The sequence below is a fragment of the Oryctolagus cuniculus genome, chromosome 5, assembly GCF_051225735.1.
Source record: "Oryctolagus cuniculus isolate XC-2025 breed Fujian yellow rabbit chromosome 5, ASM5122573v1, whole genome shotgun sequence".
NCBI classification, from domain to species: domain Eukaryota; kingdom Metazoa; phylum Chordata; class Mammalia; order Lagomorpha; family Leporidae; genus Oryctolagus; species Oryctolagus cuniculus.
Window position 1 is genome coordinate 120275287 of NC_142871.1, and position 17947 is coordinate 120293233.

The window sequence follows — 17947 nt, forward strand, 5'->3', positions numbered from 1 at the left end:
ACCCTAGGAGGTCTCTCTCTCTCTCTCTCTCTCTGCATACCACATCTCATCTCCAGCCCTGTGTTTCTCCACCCCTTCAAATAAAATTAAAATTAAAAAAAGTGAAATGGAAGTCTCAGAGAGTTAAACTATATATTTAGTATAAATAATTAGAGTTTTGTCATAAATTATTCTCAGTATAACACTCAATTTACAGTTAGTGAACACAATATTAATATACTAGTAGATTATTGATGCTATAATATTATTAATATATTTACATCACATTAATTGTTCATATTCACTGAAATGAAAATATGTAGAGAAATAAAATCTGGAGCTCACATTAGTTTAAAATTTTATATTTTATCAAATATATGTACTAAGCTTTAAAAACAACTTTAAGGAGCCAGCATTGTAGTATAGCAGGTAAAGCCACCACCTGTGCCCATTTGGGCACTGGTTTGGGTTCTAGCTACTCCAAGTCTGATCCGGCTCCCTGATAGTGACCTGGAAAAAGCACTGGAAGATGGCCAAATACTTGGGCCTCTGCCACGCATGTGAGAAACCCTGATGAAGCTCTTTGCTTTATCCTGGTCCAGCACCAGCTGTTGTGATCATTTGGAGAGTGAACTAGTGAGTGAAAAATATATTTCTCTCTCTTCTTGTCTCTCTGTAACTCTGATTTTCAAATAAATAAATGAATCTTTAAAATACACTTTAAATTTCCATGTATTGTTCTTATATTACATATATAGTTTTAATACCAGCAACGTAAGTAAACATCATTACTATAAATAACACAAGCAAGAAACGATATCAAAATCTTTTAAATTTAATATAATCTTGGAATATTTTAAATTTAAATATAACTTGTTCCACAAAGAACACAGTATGTTTTTCTTATTTCCTCTTTATTTCATTGGAAATTGTGCAAACTTCATTCCTAAGTATCAAAATTCTGAATATGTATGCTGAGAAACTATTTCAGGCATTATTTTCTTAGTAGGAAAAACTGCTTGATTTGAAGGCATAGTAGATTTTAATTTGCTTGCTTTAGGGTGGAATTTTGCTACCAAAATGTAAACTTAAATATTTGTGAAGATTAGTTAGATATTGACTTAGAGATGGTGACCATCAATCCAATTAAAAATATGCCTATTTTAAAAGTTAAATAATATATCCTGAGATCTCTCTTATTTACTGTTGCTTCTTTGTGTAACTGCTTCTGAAGAAATATTTTTTGGAAAATTTTCCCCAATAGGAAAAGGAGTACTGTACTCCTGGGCAAACACATTTTTCCTGGCTCTTTCAATTAGTAGTTATCTAATCCATTGCCATATATTCTTCAAATAATACCATTTCTGGTAGGAAGGTTTTGGAAGAATGTGACCTTGGCTTTGACTATGTTCAACTTATATCCTATGAGAGTCTGTCCATTACCTCAAAATCAACATTCTGCCCCCCATTGATATTTGCAGGACATACTAGTGATCTAATTCCACTTCATCTCATTCAATGTGAATTATTGCCCTATTTTATGAACTTGAAAAAATCAGTCTCTTTGTCATTATTACTGTATCCATTTGCTTAATCCATGCATTCATGGTAATGAAGGCTCCACGCTAGTTTGGAAACTATTTTGTTCAAAACTGTGTCTTCTTTATCTTCTGCATCACCTGGCAAAGTATTGACATTTAATAAACATTTTCAAACAAGTTAGTGTATCATGTTAAAAGAAAAGCAAACATACACTTTCTTTGCTAATGAATACATATGTTGTGTTCCTGATTCAAAGGACTCCATCATCATTTCAAATCAAACATTCCTGTATTCTTTCTGATATCCTTCTTTTTGGGTTGTTGATTCCTCCAACAGGTTTTAGATTTATTGCAATGATGATGATGAACATAGCCAGGATTTTTTGTGTGGAACTATCTAGATCCTGCAGACATATTAAAATCATTTTACCATTACTGCAATGCAGGGAGATAGTATTATTACTACTTATTCTGCAGAAAAAGAAAATTGGAACACAGAGATATTAAGTGGAAATCATCCCAGTAAGCAGCAGCAAATTTGGACTCAGGCTTTTTGACACCTCTAGTGTCTACTAAGACTGAGTCCACACTTAATCAATCTAGTCTATTAGCTTGAGCACCTATACCTGCTTCAGAAAACTTTTAGCTTTTAGGTTCAACTACTATCATCCGATGATTTCCCTCCTCAAACATTTGATTCTTGGCAGAACTGTTCTTTGGTTTTGTTTTTATTTCCCCATGGAAGCCAACACAGCCTTGCTGATTTTGGTTACACATCTGAAAGGCTTTGCAATTGTCAACTCAACTGTTTGTATTATAGTTTTTGTCTGGTTTCAATCTGTTCTGCTTCAGCACAAAAGGAATTTATATACAATTTGGGATCACAGAAAAACACAGTCATTGGGAAGTGTTTCAGTCAGAGGTGAATTTGTTGTTATAAACACAAATTAAAGTTTGTACAAACTCTCTTAAAGTTTGGGGATTGATCTGAATAAGTTCAAATAACTTCATAACTCAAGGGCAGGAAATATAGCTGGATCTCACAGACAATTGAAGATGATAAATTCAAACACACACTTAATTATTTTATCAAAAGGCTCTCTAGACCTTCGCTCTGGGTTGAGTGTAACCAAGATCAGGAGTATTTATTCTGAAATATTACTATGTGTTAGCTATGTTCCTAAACCCAAAGCCACAGCTTCCTTTAAGCAACATTCCACACAGTTCTCATACCTTCTTACCTTCAGCATCTAATCTTTCCCCTACCCATTTAGGCTAGAGGTGATAAATGTACTTACTATTTCTAGTTTTTGCATTATCCATACTAGTTTCCTTATGCCATACTCACACTTTAGGAAATTTACATTTTAGAATCTCTTGTAATTACCCAATTTGCATATGTCATCTATTTCTTATTGGCTGCCTTCTGATTCAAATTTCAAATGAACTCTAAATCTCTCCAGTATCTTTTAAGGAAGAGGATACATCTGATTGTTATACTTAGCATTGGTTGAGACATTTTTGGTATGGCTTCATTATATTTTATTTTTCTGTCCTGTCTTAGTCCATTAAGGCTACATAACAATGGTACCTTAGACTGGGTAATCTATAAATAACAGAAATTTATTTACCATAGTTCTGGATACTGGGGAGTCCAATACAGAGGAACTGGCATATTCAAAGTCTGGTGAGGGCCCAATTCTTTATAGCTATGTCCTCAAATGGTGGTTGGGTAAAGGCACAACCTTCAATTGTTTTTATAAGGATGATAATTACGTCCATGAGGGCAGAACTTTCATGATGTAATAATTTCCTAGAAGGCCCCATATCCTGATCTACTCACATTGGGTTTTAGGTTTCAATACATGAATTTTAGAAGAATACTGACATTCAGTTCATCACATGTTTCTTTTCCACTTAAGTTTTAGACATGGTGTCTAAATACAATTACCCCAGAGAAACATTAACTTCTTACTGGTGTCCTCCTGACAAATGAGAGGAATTGCAAGACATTCTTCAAGTAAGAAATAGGAAAAGCTGGTTTCAGAGTTAAGAAGGCAGGGATTTATGACAGCAATTTCTAGGATGTCTGTAATAATCTTGGTCTTACAATATTTATGCCCTCAAGTAATCTCTTTTTTAACTAAATCAGAGGTTTTCTCCATGATCAACAGAATACTATAACATTCAACTTCTTGATCTGTGCCATAAAAGGCATTGCTTCTTCTCCCTGCACTGTTGGGTTACTCCTCAGGCATAGAAAGATGACGTGTTCCTAAGCTATCCAAACAGCCTTGTGGAGAGGACACTCGGGAGGGCAATTAAATCTCACCAGCCAACATAAGTAACTTGTAGTCATTTGAGTGCATCAGCTTGGAAGCAGTTAAGCTTTCAGAGAGGAAAATGCTTACAGCACTAACATGATTTAACTGATGAGATATCATAACCCAAGTCTGCTCAAAACGTTCCTGAACTACTGAGCTTCAGAAATTGTGAGCAATTGTTTTTATTATTTTAAACCATTAAACCTTGAGATTATTTGTTACAAGAAAGCGATAACTAAAAGCTGAATATAAGGATGAATGGGTATTAACTTGCTTAGTTGGTTATGAAAGCCATATTATAGGACAAGAAGGGAAAAAAGTTCAAAGGGTCAAGAATCTCATTAAGGTGACTTAGAATTCAAATTTTTAAACAATGGCTTCCTTTGTTATTTGTGAGACAGGTGTTTGGATTTGATGGGGTCTAGGTATGTGAGCTTAAGTTTCTGGGCATGTCAAGAGTTATTGACACAGACGATATTGCAACATGGAGGATTTTGAAGCTTAAGAATAATTTTATCAAGTGTTGTGCACAGCATCCAGCCTCCAATTGGACGTCCTCAGTCAGAATATAGTCATAGTAAAGAAAAATAAGAGAAGGTATCTGGGCCAGAGGAGAATTGAGTAAATTAACTGAATTAGGAAAAAAAGAAAAACATATGCATACAGATGTTGATATGAATATATGATACATATGAGGGTGTGAAGTTTTTTCCATAATATATAGAAAATGTTATGGAAAAATTATGCATGGACTTCAACAATTTTGTGCCAAAACAAACTCATACTTTTAATTCTAGTTTTTCACAAGCTTTTTGAAGTACCCTCGTGTGTATGTGTATCTGTGTGGGAGTCTCACTGGAGATTAGGGTGAATCATGTTGTTGAACTATCACAGCCGTAAAATATATGTAAATCTTTTGGCACAAATATTTTTTAAAATCATATTTAACACATAGATGCTGCTTATTTTTATTTTTTTTACGTTATATGTTTCTGTTTTCTAAAATTTTTGGTAGCCACTCAAGTGAATTATTGACTTATAAAAAGTTTTTAAATTAATGCATATATTTAAACAAACGTGATATACTAATAAACTGTACTCTTCATCTATCTCCTGATGGTTACCTGGGGTAAATACAATTGAAAATATTCTATCGTGCTGTTATACAACAATGAATGGATTTTAAATGTTTTTACATAAATATCTTTAAGTTACATTTTCACAAACTTTTTGAGGTATCCTGGTATCACATATTAGATCAGCATATTATGATGTTTTGTTTTAGGGGAAAAAGTAAGCACAGATCATTTCCTTCTCTGCTTAAAAAGCTTAAGCAGAAAGAGAACAATCTATGAAAATAGAGAGATGAACAGAAGCAGCCAACTGGCACACATATTTGGGGCTCACATGCAAATCAACTTATTCTTTGCTTTCCAACACTTCCCAAATTCTTTTAAAACCATATTTGAATCTGGATAGCAACTCTATATGAAGTCATCACTGATATAAATACAGACAGCATTGTGTTGGGTAGAGCAATGCCAGAAAATGACAGGACCAACAGATAAAAACCAAAGCAATTAAGTTTCCATAAACACTTGACTTGGTGTTGAATCAACATTCATTTTTATAAACAGCAGTGTAGCAAGAAATAAATGACAATCATACATTTCCAATATATAAACCATGTTGATTTGGTGAAGAAACAGAATTCTTTCCAGCTTTTTCCTTACAATGTGGGAAAAAAAACTTACTCAGTAATTTATGAGTTTTATTTCAGATATCGTGTGAAATTCTCTGTTGGCAAAATGTTAAAAAATTAACAGATAAACTTTGGTATGTTTTTGGTTTCACAACATCCCCCTCAACCAAAATAAAAAAAAAATCTGGCTACATATAAGCAATTTTTAGTGATAATTTTCCTTTACTGCATAATTTCTGAGCACTCATTGTGAACTTATTAGCAAGGCAAGGGAATTCTTTCTTAAAATGCTGTAATAGTTCTGTTTCTATTTCCTAAGCCTTACTTCAACAATAACACAGAATAACACATGAAAGCATAATTTTTACCTGATTTTCTTCTCTTACAGATATTCAATTGACCTTTCTCAGGAAATAGCTGAGGTACATATATATTACAAATATGTTTATAATCTTTAAAAATATATTTATTTTTATTTGAATTGGGGAGGGGGAAGAGAGATATCTGTCTGCTGATTCACTTCCATATATGTCTACCTGGGTCCAGCCAAGCCGGAAGTTGGAACTTAATTAAGATCTCCCTAATGGATGGAGGAAGGGACCCAAGTACTTGAGTCATCATCTACTGCCTCTCAACGTGCATAGTAACAGGAAGCTGTAATCAAAAGTGGAGCCAGGATTTAAACCCAGGCTCTGAGGAATGGGCATCTAAGCGGCATCTTAACCACTGAGCCAAAAGCCCCTTCCAGGAAAATATGTTTATTAAAAAATATCTTTCTTCCAAAGAGCAGAGTTAATCAATAATGAAAAAAAAAGTAACAAAGAAAAAAAAAGATTTCAGTAACTTTCCTCTAGATGCCAAAAATACATAGAGAAACAAAAGAGATTATGGCTCCTATTAGGATCTTACTAAAATTAGTTGAATGAATGAAATAAAGCTGATAAATTATTTCTCTTTTTCTGTATCATTAGGTCACTTTTCCTTTCAGTGTTCTTGCTATCTAATCATAGCTCCAATGATTCATGCAGGTAATACTTGCAGTCTGTTTTTTTGTGTGTGTGTTTTTTTTTTTTTTTTTTTTTTTTTTGACAGGCAGAGTTAGCCAGTGAGAGAAAGAGAGACAGAGAGAAAGGTCTTCCCTCCATTGGTTCACCCCCCAAATGGCCACCACAGCCGGAGTGCCACGCCAATCCGAAGCCAGGAGTCAGGGGCTTCCTCATGGTCTCCCATGCGGGTGCAGGGCCCAAGCACTTGGGCAATCCTCCACTGCCTTCCCAGGCTACAGCAGAGAGCTGGACTGGAAGAGGAGCAACCAGGACAGAATCTGGCGCCCGGACTGGGACTAGAACCCGGGACGCTGGCGCCGCAGGTAGTGGATTAGCCAAGTGAGCTGTGGTGCCGGCCGCAGTCTGTTTCTAATGTAAAAATTTGACCTTGTTCAATTCTCTTGATGATGTTGTCCTAGGTTATAAAATAAAAATGCATCTACAATCATGAATTAATCTTCACAGACTCCAGGTTAGTTTTAATTATCACATACATGTTCTTTCTATCTGTTATAAATCACTTGATCTGTTGTAGGCATTTCCTCAAACTCATTGAGGAAATTTACCACAATGCAATGTCGTTTAAAAGCATGCATATGCAGTAGAGTCAAATATTTGGTTATTCTTAGGATGAAGATTTGCAAACTTTGTGGATTTGGCTGTTATATAGTGCTTTTTCAGTTTCATTATTTGAAAATGAAATAAATAAATGCCACCCAAGAGCATTCTTATAATGTTAAATAGCAGATTACATGTAAAGTCTTGCACTCAAGAACTGTAATCTGAAAATAAACATTAGTTATCTCCAACTTTTAATGGAGGACTTCATAAACTAACACGTAAATGTCAAGTAAGATTATTTGTTGATAACTACTTGGGACAGAGCTCAACAGAAACATATTTCATGTAGCACCATTCACTATAATTATATAGATTTGAAAGTGCCAAGAGAGGAGTATTTAATTTCATGAACTGTATGCAACTCCAGCCAAAAAATTAGCCAGCAGAAGATATTCATACCCATATAGGTAGTAAGCCTGCATCTCTCTTATAACTAAAGGTAGACTGGTGTTACCTTTGACCCTGGGGAGTTATTATGTACTTCATGGATAATGGGATAAAACTTTATGGTTTACAAACACTATAAAGTAGCCTCAGGCAGAACCAGGTCAGCAAAAAAGGAAAGATTGAGAACGTGGAGGGAGGATATTTTGAGCTTTCCAAACTCCTTTCTGCAGCTCTTTCTCTTCCCGTCAGCCTCCAGTCCTGCTTAAAGTCTCTGGTGTTCACGTTAGTGGTGGACTCCGTAAACCGCACTTTCTTCAGCAACTCTTTTCAGCAATGTCTTCCCTCTCCGCTTTTCCTTCTTCCTCCCTTCCTTTCCAATTCCCATTGCCATTCCATCAATGGTCCCCAATGTGTGAACCATTCTTTAAGGGTCTGCTTTCAGAAAGTTTTGCCTTCTGTAATCTATCCCCAAGGAAAGCACCAGCATTCCTTCTCTCATTTTCACAGGGATCTTTTCATACATAATGCAATGAAGCAAATTGACTCTGAGGGGAAATTCAAGAAGAAAAGTCATGGGGCCGGCGCCACGGCTCAATAGGCTAATCCTCCGCCTAGCGGCTCCAGCACACCGGGTTCTAGTCCCGGTCGGGGTGCCGGATTCTGTCCTGGTTGCCCCTCTTCCAGGCCAGCTCTCTGCTGTGGCCAGGGAGTGCAGTGGAGGATGGCCCAAGTGCTTGGGCCCTGCACCCCATGGGAGACCAGGAGAAGCACCTGGCTCCTGCCTTTGGTGCGCCAGCCTCAGCGCGCTGCCTGTGGCAGCCATTGGAGGATGAACCAATGACAAAAGGAAGACCTTTCTCTCTCTCTCTCTCTCTCTCTCTCTCTCACTGTCCACTCTGCCTGTCAAAAAAAAAGAAAAAAAAAGTCAGCATGAGAATTTCTTTGGAAAAGATGTAACTGCAAACCTCAAACATATCAGAGTTTCAAAAAGAGTTTATAATTTATGTCTTACAAATATAAGATAGTTTCAACATTTTCATCTGTGACAAATAAGATAGGATTCACATTTAAATTTATGGCTTATATAAAAATAAGTTTAGGGGCCCCTGTGGTGGCTCAGTGTCAAGCTATAGCTTGAGACATCAGCATCCCAAATTGTAGCACTGGTTGAAATCTCAGCTGCTCCACTTCCTGTCCAGCTCTCTGCTAATGTGTGTGAGAAGGCAGAAGATGTCTCAAGTACTTGGGCCTTTGTCACTTAACTGAGAGACCTGAATGGAGTTCTGGGTTCCTGGCTTCTGCCTGGTCCAAACCCAGCCGTTGCAGCCATCTGGAGATTGAATCAGTAGATGGAATCTCTTTCTTTCTCTCTCACTCTCTCTCTATCTCTCTCTCTCTTTCTCTCTCTCCATCGCTCTCATTTTCACTCTCCTTCTCTATCCCTCTGTAAATAAATATTTTAAAAATTAACTTTTATGAGGCCGACACTGTGGTGCAGGTTAATCCTCTGCCTGTGGCGCCAGCATTCCATATGGGTGCCAGTTCAGGTCCTGGCTGCTCCTCTTCCAATCCAGCTCTCTGCTATGGCTTGGGAAAGCAGTAGAAGATGGCCCAGGCACTTGGGCCCCTGAACCCATATGGGAGATCCAGAGGAAGCTCCTGGCTCCTGGCTTTGGATCAGCTCAGCTCCACTCATTGTGGCCATTTGGGGAATGAATCAGTGGATGGCAAACCTTTTTCTCTGTCTCTCCCCCTCTCTGTTTGTAACTCTATCTTACAAATAAATAAATGAAATTTTAAAAAAAGAATTAATACAGACCAATAATAAAAGGCAAGAAAATTAGTCATGAACAAAAAAATTTGAGAAAGACTATACAAAAGATGATCTAAAAGTAGCTGATAAACATAGGAAAATGTGCTCAATATCGTTAGCCACTAGACAAAGATAAATTAACACTGTAATGAGTAATATTGCACAAACAATGGATACATTTTTGAAAGAATGATATTTATCAATATGAGTGAGGATATGGGTTTGGAAATGAAGCTATTAGAAATGTAAATTGATAAGACTCCTTTGGAAAAACATTTGATAACACTTAGTAAAAGATAGCCCATGTATACCATATGCTCCGTTAATCACACCCTGAAGTATACAGCATTTACCAAAAGCAGAGTAGCAACAGCAGTGTGTATCAAAAGATATATGGAGAAAATATTCACAGAAATTTTTCATAATGTCTCTAAACTAACAACAATCAAAATACTTAGGAACAATAGAATAGTAAATAAAGTACATGGTATGCATATATGGAAATTTACATAGCTATTAATGACAAACTTCCTCATAGGCAACTTGGATGAGCCTCAACAGCATAATATTGAGTTAAAGAGGTTAGGCATTAAAATTACTTCTTAGTTACTTATTCAGTTATACAAAATATGAAAATTAATAAATCTAACCCATAGTTATCAAAATCAGGGTACTTTTTATTATAATGGCTAATGACTGGAAGTGGGGCATGAGGGTCCTTGTTGGAAGCTGAAAATATTCTATAGATGTGTATTTATTTTGGTAGCAGTTGCACAAGTATATGAAGTATGTACTTGCATATATAAATTTATCAGACTGTGTATTTGATTTCAGTAGATTAGAGGATCAGTAGATTCACGGAGGCAAAAAAGATAAAAAAAATGATAGGCTCCTTGTACAGTTCAACCTTATCAATTTTGGGGGGTTAAGGCAAGGAACGGATTGTTCTTTGTGTAAGAGATCTCTTGTTCTAACAGCTTCATGCATGAGGGTCTACTCATGAGGACATGATGTGAGGCAGCACCTCATTCTCAGTGTTTGCCCTTACCCTTGATGTTTCCTCCCACTAAACATTAGCTTTCAATGGTTCATAGACTATCTGTCTGTTAATATGGAGGCACAATCTTAATCTAAAAGTTAAAGAAAATAAATTTAAATAGGATATCAATTTTATTTGTGACATTAAAATGTTTAAGACGATAAGGAGTATTCAAAAAGTTGATGAAAATGAGTACAAAAACTATGCATGGATTTCAAAATTTTTTCACCAAAATAAATTACATTTTAATTCCATTTTCTATGAACTTTCTTATGTACCCTCATATTGGCCTTTTGTCATGAAACCACTTTAAGGAATTGATGCTTAAGCAATGAAGTGGTGCCTAATGAAGTGATTCCTCTGCTTTCCGTAATACTTCTGTGCCTTTACCTGTGTTCAAGAAACTGTTTAATTGTGTTGTTGAAAGGGCCACCTTAATTTTTAGGTTTGGAATCCTCCAAGCAGTGAAGAGTCATGTAGCCCATCCTGAAGGCTAACCCTAGACCAGCCCCTGGGAGGTATCCTACGCAAGGCTCTGGTGAATAATCTTAGTATGGATCCACAGAGACCCTCAGATGTGTTACCCCAGCACATCCCCAGCAACACTGTTCATCTTCTGAGTCATGCTCTCCAATTCTAATCTCTGTATCTGCCTCATTGTTACATCCACAAGAGTCAGTGTTTGCCTAAAATGGCTGCCTCTGCATATTGCTTGCCAGTTTCTATTCCTTCAGCTCTACCCTCTGACTCCCATTGTGATTTGTGTCTCCTAAGATTATCTAAGAGCCCAAAGTGTACACTTCAATAATTCTGGGTTACGGAACTAATTTATAATTACTTGGATTCAGTCCTCTTCCTAAACTTCTTCATGCACGTCTGATGTCCTACTGTTTTTATCTTTTAACTTTTATTTTCATTCTTTGACTCTGTAGCCCCACACAGCTACATGACCCTAAAAACAACAAAAATGGCCTGTTTTCTGTGTAGCAGATTACAACAATATGAAAACAACATGATTAACTTTAAGAGTTGATTGTCTCATAAAGTCCTATGGATTTGAACATCATCTGTATCTTCCAAACATGTTGGATTTCTTTCTTATTTTTTTTATTTTTTATTTTTTTATTTTTTGACAGGCAGAGTGGACAGTGAGAGGGAGAGACAGAGAGAAAAGTCTTCCTTTGTTGTTGGTTCACCCTCCAATGGCCGCCATGGCTGGAGCGCTGCAGCCGGCGCACCCCGCTGATCCGATGTCAGGAGCCAGGTACTTCTCCTGGTCTCCCATGGGGTGCAGGGCCCAAGCACTTGGGCCATCCTCCACAGCACTCCCTGGCCACAGCAGAGAGCTGGCCTGGAAGAGGGGCAACCGGGACAGAATCCGGCACCCTGACCGGGACTAGAACCCAGTGTGTCAGCGCCGCAAGGCGGAGGATTAGCCTAGTGAGCCGCGGCACCGGCCCTGGATTTCTTTCTAAAAAGGAATTGATTTTCAGAGAACTTGTAGATTTTGTAGTGTCATAAGGAAGAGGATAACCTAAGGAAAAATACTAAGTTTTTTTTTTTAACTTCCAGAATAATATGATTTTCAGCATATCTTATTCTATTGAATTAACTCTGTGTGCATCTTCAAATCTTATAATCAGTTATTTCAACCGCACAGAAATAAATTTATTTGCTAAATCTATTATGATTTAACAAACATCTATTATGAATTGGGTGTATTTAGAGGTAAAATTATATTTGCATTATCTCAGAAGAGTACAAACACAGATTTCAATAATTTTAATTCTGGGGATCAAACTCTATGGAAATTCATGAAAAAAAAGGCCTACAAATGGTAGAAACATGTGTGCAAAATATCATTATACTATTTATAGCACAGAAGTATGAACAGTTTAAAAATCAAACATGAAATAATAGGCAAATTCTAGATCATTCATATTGTCAAAATATTGCTGATAATGAAAATATAATAATAGGCCAGCACCACGGCTCACTAGGCTAATCCTCCGCCTTGCGGTGCCGGCACACCAGGTTCTAGTCCCGGTCGGGGCACCGGATTCTGTCCCGGTTGCCCCTCTTCCAGGCCAGCTCTCTGCTGTGGCCAGGGAGTGCTGTGGAGGATGGCCCAAGTCCTTGGGCCCCGCACCCCATGGGAGACCAGGATAAGTACTTGGCTCCTGCCTTCGGATCAGCGCGGTGCGCGGGTTGCGGCGGCCATTGGAGGGTGAACCAACGGCAAAGGAAGACCTTTCTCTCTGTCTCTCTCTCTCACTGTCCACTCTGCCTGTCAAAAAAAGAAAAAGAAAATATAATAATAGATATTATAGGAAAAACAATGAAACACTTTATATAACTTCTGTTTATGTTTACATATAGAAACATATGTTTCTATATGTAAATTCAATTTAGTACTGAATTTGTGCTAGCAAAAAAGACTAAAAGACAAAGCTTCAACTGTCAATAACAGTTGTTAGACAATTGTCAAATAGATTGTTTTTGGAATTTCCTAAACCTTATATATTTTGAAGCACAACTGAAGTCTGCATTGGTAGATAGCCATGAAAATACCATATTAGTCAAGATCATAAGTACACATCACCAGCAAAAATTTCTGCAGAAAATGCATTGATATAAGCTATAAAAAGGGACCAGTGCTGTGGCATAGTAGGTTAAGCCTTCACCTGTGGGCACTGGTTCATTTCCCAGCTTCTCCTCTTCCAATCCAGCTCTCTGCTTGTATCCTGGAAGAGCAGTGGAAGATGGTCAAAGTGCTTGGGGCCCTGCACTCACATGGGAAACAGAAGCTCCAGGTTCCTGGCTTTTGCCTGGCCCAGCTTCAGCCATTGCGGCCATTTGGGAGGTGAACCAGCAAATGGAAGACCCCTTTCTCTGTCTCTGCCTCTCTGTGTCTGTAACTCTGCCACCTAAATAAGTACATAAAATCTTAAAAAAAAAAGTTATCGACAGCCTCTTGATCGGGGCAAAGCTGAATAATATTTCAGTGAACATATTTATATAGTATATACATTGTATATACACAATTCATGCACACAAAATATATTTAATAGAGTTTAATATATGTATTTGCATATATGTGTATATGTAGTATGACATATTATCTATATTAATGTATGGGGATATATTAACCTGGACTATTTCAAGCATATGTTTATTTTTTTCAGTTAACAACAAGTTCTGAATCATCTGCTTTACTAAATTTTGTGAAAATTAAGTACAAGAATGGGATGCACATGTAATCATCTACATCACTACATTATTGTGACTTCTAGGGTATAACAGTTTATGAACATTTGGAGAAGTTTGCACACGTAAAAAGAGCAATAAAGTGAGATTGTTTGCATGTGTATGTTCCCTGAAAGTATTGATTTAAAGAATTCCTCTCATATCCAACATGATCAATAGCGGGCAGGGGAAACTTGTAAGCAATGGTAAACCATCTTATTGCATGAAAAAAAAATTCTGTACAAATCATTTACCTTGATCCATAAAGTGTTTGCTTGTGTAAAATAAGAACCAAATGATTAGCCTTTTCTGCTTCCAAAGCAGCAGGGTGGATTCGGAAATAAGTTGGTGGATTGTGAAAAGAGGGTTCCACTTAATTGTAAAACCTAAACTTATTATCACCTTGGAGTTAGCTAACTATATCAAATGAAAATAAAGGGGAGGAGCTGGTGTTATGGCGTAGCGTAGTGGGTAAAGCCGCTGCCTGCAGTGCTGGCATCCCCTATTGGCAATGGTTCGAGCCCTGGCTGCTCCACTTCGATATAGCTCTTGGCCTATGGCCTGGGAGAGCAGTAGGAAATGTGCTTGGGTCCCTGAACCCGCATAGAAGACCCAGAAGAGGCTCCTGGCTCCTGGCTTTGGATCAACGCAGCTCCAGCAATTTGTAGCCAATTGGGAGTCAACCAGCAGATGGAAGACTCTCTCTCTCTCTCTCTCTCTCTCTCTCTGCCTCTCCTTCTCCCTTTGTGTAACTCTGCCTTTCAAATAAATAAATAAATATTTTTAAAAAAGAATAGAAAAGAAAGGAGAAGATATGTTACTCTCATTTTCCTGATTCTAGAACGGTGATAACCGTTCACAACAGACTGATCAAATAGTATAATGCAAATCTAAGTCACATACACAAATTACTAGCAACAGGATCACATATCTTCTCTGTAAGCCATGGAGAAGTCAAATCTTATCTTGCAGTGACCTGGTATTAATTTCCTCTTGCACAAATTATCTTAAACTCAGTTGCTTAAAACACAAATCTTTTATCTTATAATTTTGAAGTTGAGAAGTTCAGATGATGCCTCACTGCATTAAAATCAAGGTGTCCACAGGGAAACTCTAGAGAGAAATCGGTTTCTTTGAATCCCTATTTACAGGGACTGCTTTCCTTAGCTTATGGCTCTCTCCTACTCAACACCCAGCAATGATGGGTAGTCCTTTTCATCCTGCATCACTGGCATTTACACTTTTGACTCAGTCTCCCACAGTTCACCTTGGAGTTTACGTTGTGTCACTGTGTAATCTAAAATAATCTTCCCACTTCCATCTCAGTTACTTGATTTGCATTTTGGATTGCATCTACTACTTTGACACATGATGTAACATATTCAAGGATTCTAGAAATTAAGGAATTTACATTGTGTGGAGCTCATTATCCTTCCAACCATAGTTCCATATTTCCCTCTAATAATAACTAATGTATGTGTTTCTTTGTTCTAATCCTGTGGGTTCATTTTCACAGAACATGTGTAAAAGAGGTCTTAAAATGTTTGTTGCGAAATATCATCCCATGAGTTGAGATTAATATAAGATTGTGTAACCTTTTCTTTTTTAGGGATGGCAATGAAATATTTCCTGTTTTTGGCTGCTGCTGCTGGGTTCCTGCCTGTTTTGACTTTAAGAGTATGAAATAATTATATGTTTCAAAATTACTGTATAGATAAGGATAAGATATAACCCTTTATAAGAAAAGGGCTATAAGCACAGTTATGACAATGATTCATCAATTACTCCTCTATTTCTCACAATAGCCCTATTACACAAGTGCCATTCTTAATACCATAAAACAGAGTAAAGAATAAAATTATAGTGACGTAAGGGCATGTGGTCAATGTTAGATGATGAGGAAATAGAAAGACTTTAAAGCAAATTTAATTAGTGTATAGTTTCATGGGACCATGCCTGTTTAGTTATAACTCCTCTGGTGAATAATAATAATAATAAAATAAAAACTTCAACAAAAAACCAATAATGTAGGATAGGAACTACTTCATTATAATCTATTCATAACTTATACATGCAGGAAACAACTTTTTTTAGTTTTTTTGTTTGTTGGTTCCCAGACAAGTTAAATGTATTAGCCAAGCCCTTTAGTACCATAACAAAATACCTGAGGCAGGTTATCTTATAAAGAAGAGAGGCTATTTTGTCTCACAGAACTGGAGGTACTAAATCCAAGATTGGATGGATCACACTGGTTCAGCCTCTGGTAACAGCAATCCTGTTGGTGAAGTCCCAATGTGTTCAGTGCTTCATAGAGCAAGAGACAGTGCATGGGTGTGTCTGTCTGTCACTATCATCTGTGATCTGTCTCCTTCACTTTCTCATTATGAAATTCTCATTAGGAATTCAATCATGAGTGTTCCATTTTAATGATCTAATCCAATCTTAATCAGTCCTCCAAAAGTCTCAACTATACACCAAATTGGATTAAGTTTCCACACTCTTACTACCATTAATTTGACTTTGGGTTTTAAATTCCTGCATGAGATCAGAGTCAAATCATGATCAAATCATGGCAGTCAGTACTTTCAGAATACTTCAATGGTGCTATAAGATTCTTCACTATAATAAGAACTAATGCATTGAAATAAATAAAATTGAAAATTTCCAACTTTAAAGACAGAGCAGTGGCCGGTATAGTGGTGTGGCAGATAAAACCACTATCTGTGACACCAGCATCCCGTTTGTGTCCTGTCTACTCCACTTCTGATCCAGCTCCTTACTAATGGCCTGGGGAAAACTCAAGTAGTTAGGCCACTGCCACCCATATGGAGATCCAGATATAGCTCCTGGCTCCTGGCTTTGGCCCAGCTCAGCCCTGCCTATTGTGGCCATCTGGGGAATGAACCAACAGATTGAAAATCTCTCTCTCTCTCTCTGTCTCTTCCTCTCTCCGTGCAACTCTGACTTTCAAATAAATAAATAAATCTTTTTAAAAAGACAGTGGTGAGAGGTACTTCTAGCAAGGGAATCAAAATATGAGTCCTGAATAGCACAACTTAGTAACATAAGGACCAAAAGAATCACAAAATTGAAGCAAAATACTGAATGGGGTAGCTCCCTAATAATTTATGATCAGCCAATATTATTTACCTTTAAATAATCTCAATAACATAAAGAAATATATGTATGTGTGTGTGTGTATACATATAAATTTACCCAAAATGCTTTTATGACAAGCCAAAGTCAATGGCTTTGGTATAATTATTGGTTTCATTTTTATGAATAGTTTCATAGGTCAGGTAAGAGAAGTGAAGGTGGAAGGCACTTAATTTTATTGATGAAAGAAACACCAAATGCCTTAGGCTATAGGGTTGGTGTTTTTGTGATTGGATGCTGTTACTCATAGCTGTTCCCCAAAGATAGACCAGATGGAATTCTTGTCCACCACCTAGCAACCTCTCACAAGCTGGAATTAGAGGCTTGAAGAGAACTTCCCCTTCCTTTCCTCAGATTCTCTTCCTACTCCCCACCTCCATCCAATGTGAAAGGGCAATCAGGCATCACAGAATGAAAAAGCTAAGCTGACGCATCTCCACCATTCCAGAGGAAAAGTAGAAAGGCAGATAGTCAGAAACATATCTTTGCCTATAAAACCTACAAACAGGGAGTGAAGACCACTTAGCTCAAGTTCTAGGAGGCAGCCTAGACTTCCATGAATAAGAGGGAATCAGTATCACTCATTAAAAGCCCATAGAAAAATGTAGATTGCTAGGAATCCACTCATTCAAGGAAACAAAACCTGATTGATTTACTAACCAAGAATCCAAAACAAAAATATGAAAAAAATGGAAGGCATTGTATATTGTACATTCTATAAACAGAGAATTATTGAGATATTTGCATAACATTTTGTAAACAATTTACTGATAGCATGAATGCATGAGAATTTTTTAATTAAAAAAAGAATATACATTAAACTCAAACACTAATTTATTTCACAAACCTTAAACATGAATCTGATGTAAAGTAAATAGTCAGATATTCCAATTTGATGACAAAAATATTTCTATGCTTTAATTTTTCTATATTCCAGGTCAAAAATATATAGACTGGCCACTAGACTTGAATCTTATTTTAAATGTCCTACAGTTTTAAAGTTTTCTGGAAAACAGGGTGTCTCATTGAACGGAAATTGGTAGGCTACCAGATACATAGTTTTCTAAAAGAAACTGGTAGATGATACACAAAT

At 36.9% G+C, this 17947-nt stretch overlaps 1 protein-coding gene across 5 annotated transcripts in view; it reads left to right on the forward strand.

Annotated features, from left to right (window-relative positions):
• Window positions 1–541: 541 nt before the first annotated feature.
• Window positions 542–17947, forward strand: part of CRISP1 (cysteine rich secretory protein 1) — a 43278-nt gene continuing 25872 nt past the window's right edge. Inside the window, exons 1-4 of one of the 5 annotated variants that reach the window (XM_089332364.1) lie at window positions 3859–4012; window positions 5935–5968; window positions 6518–6574; window positions 15308–15375. In XM_089332364.1, the coding sequence (XP_089188490.1) occupies window positions 6562–6574; window positions 15308–15375 (81 nt within the window). In that variant the 5' untranslated portion in view covers window positions 3859–4012; window positions 5935–5968; window positions 6518–6561. Of the gene's footprint in view, window positions 616–3858; window positions 4013–5934; window positions 5969–6517; window positions 6575–15307; window positions 15376–17947 lie in introns of those variants that run through there. The other 4 variants (XM_089332365.1, XM_008263035.4, XM_089332367.1 and 1 more) reach the window with 4 other exon arrangements.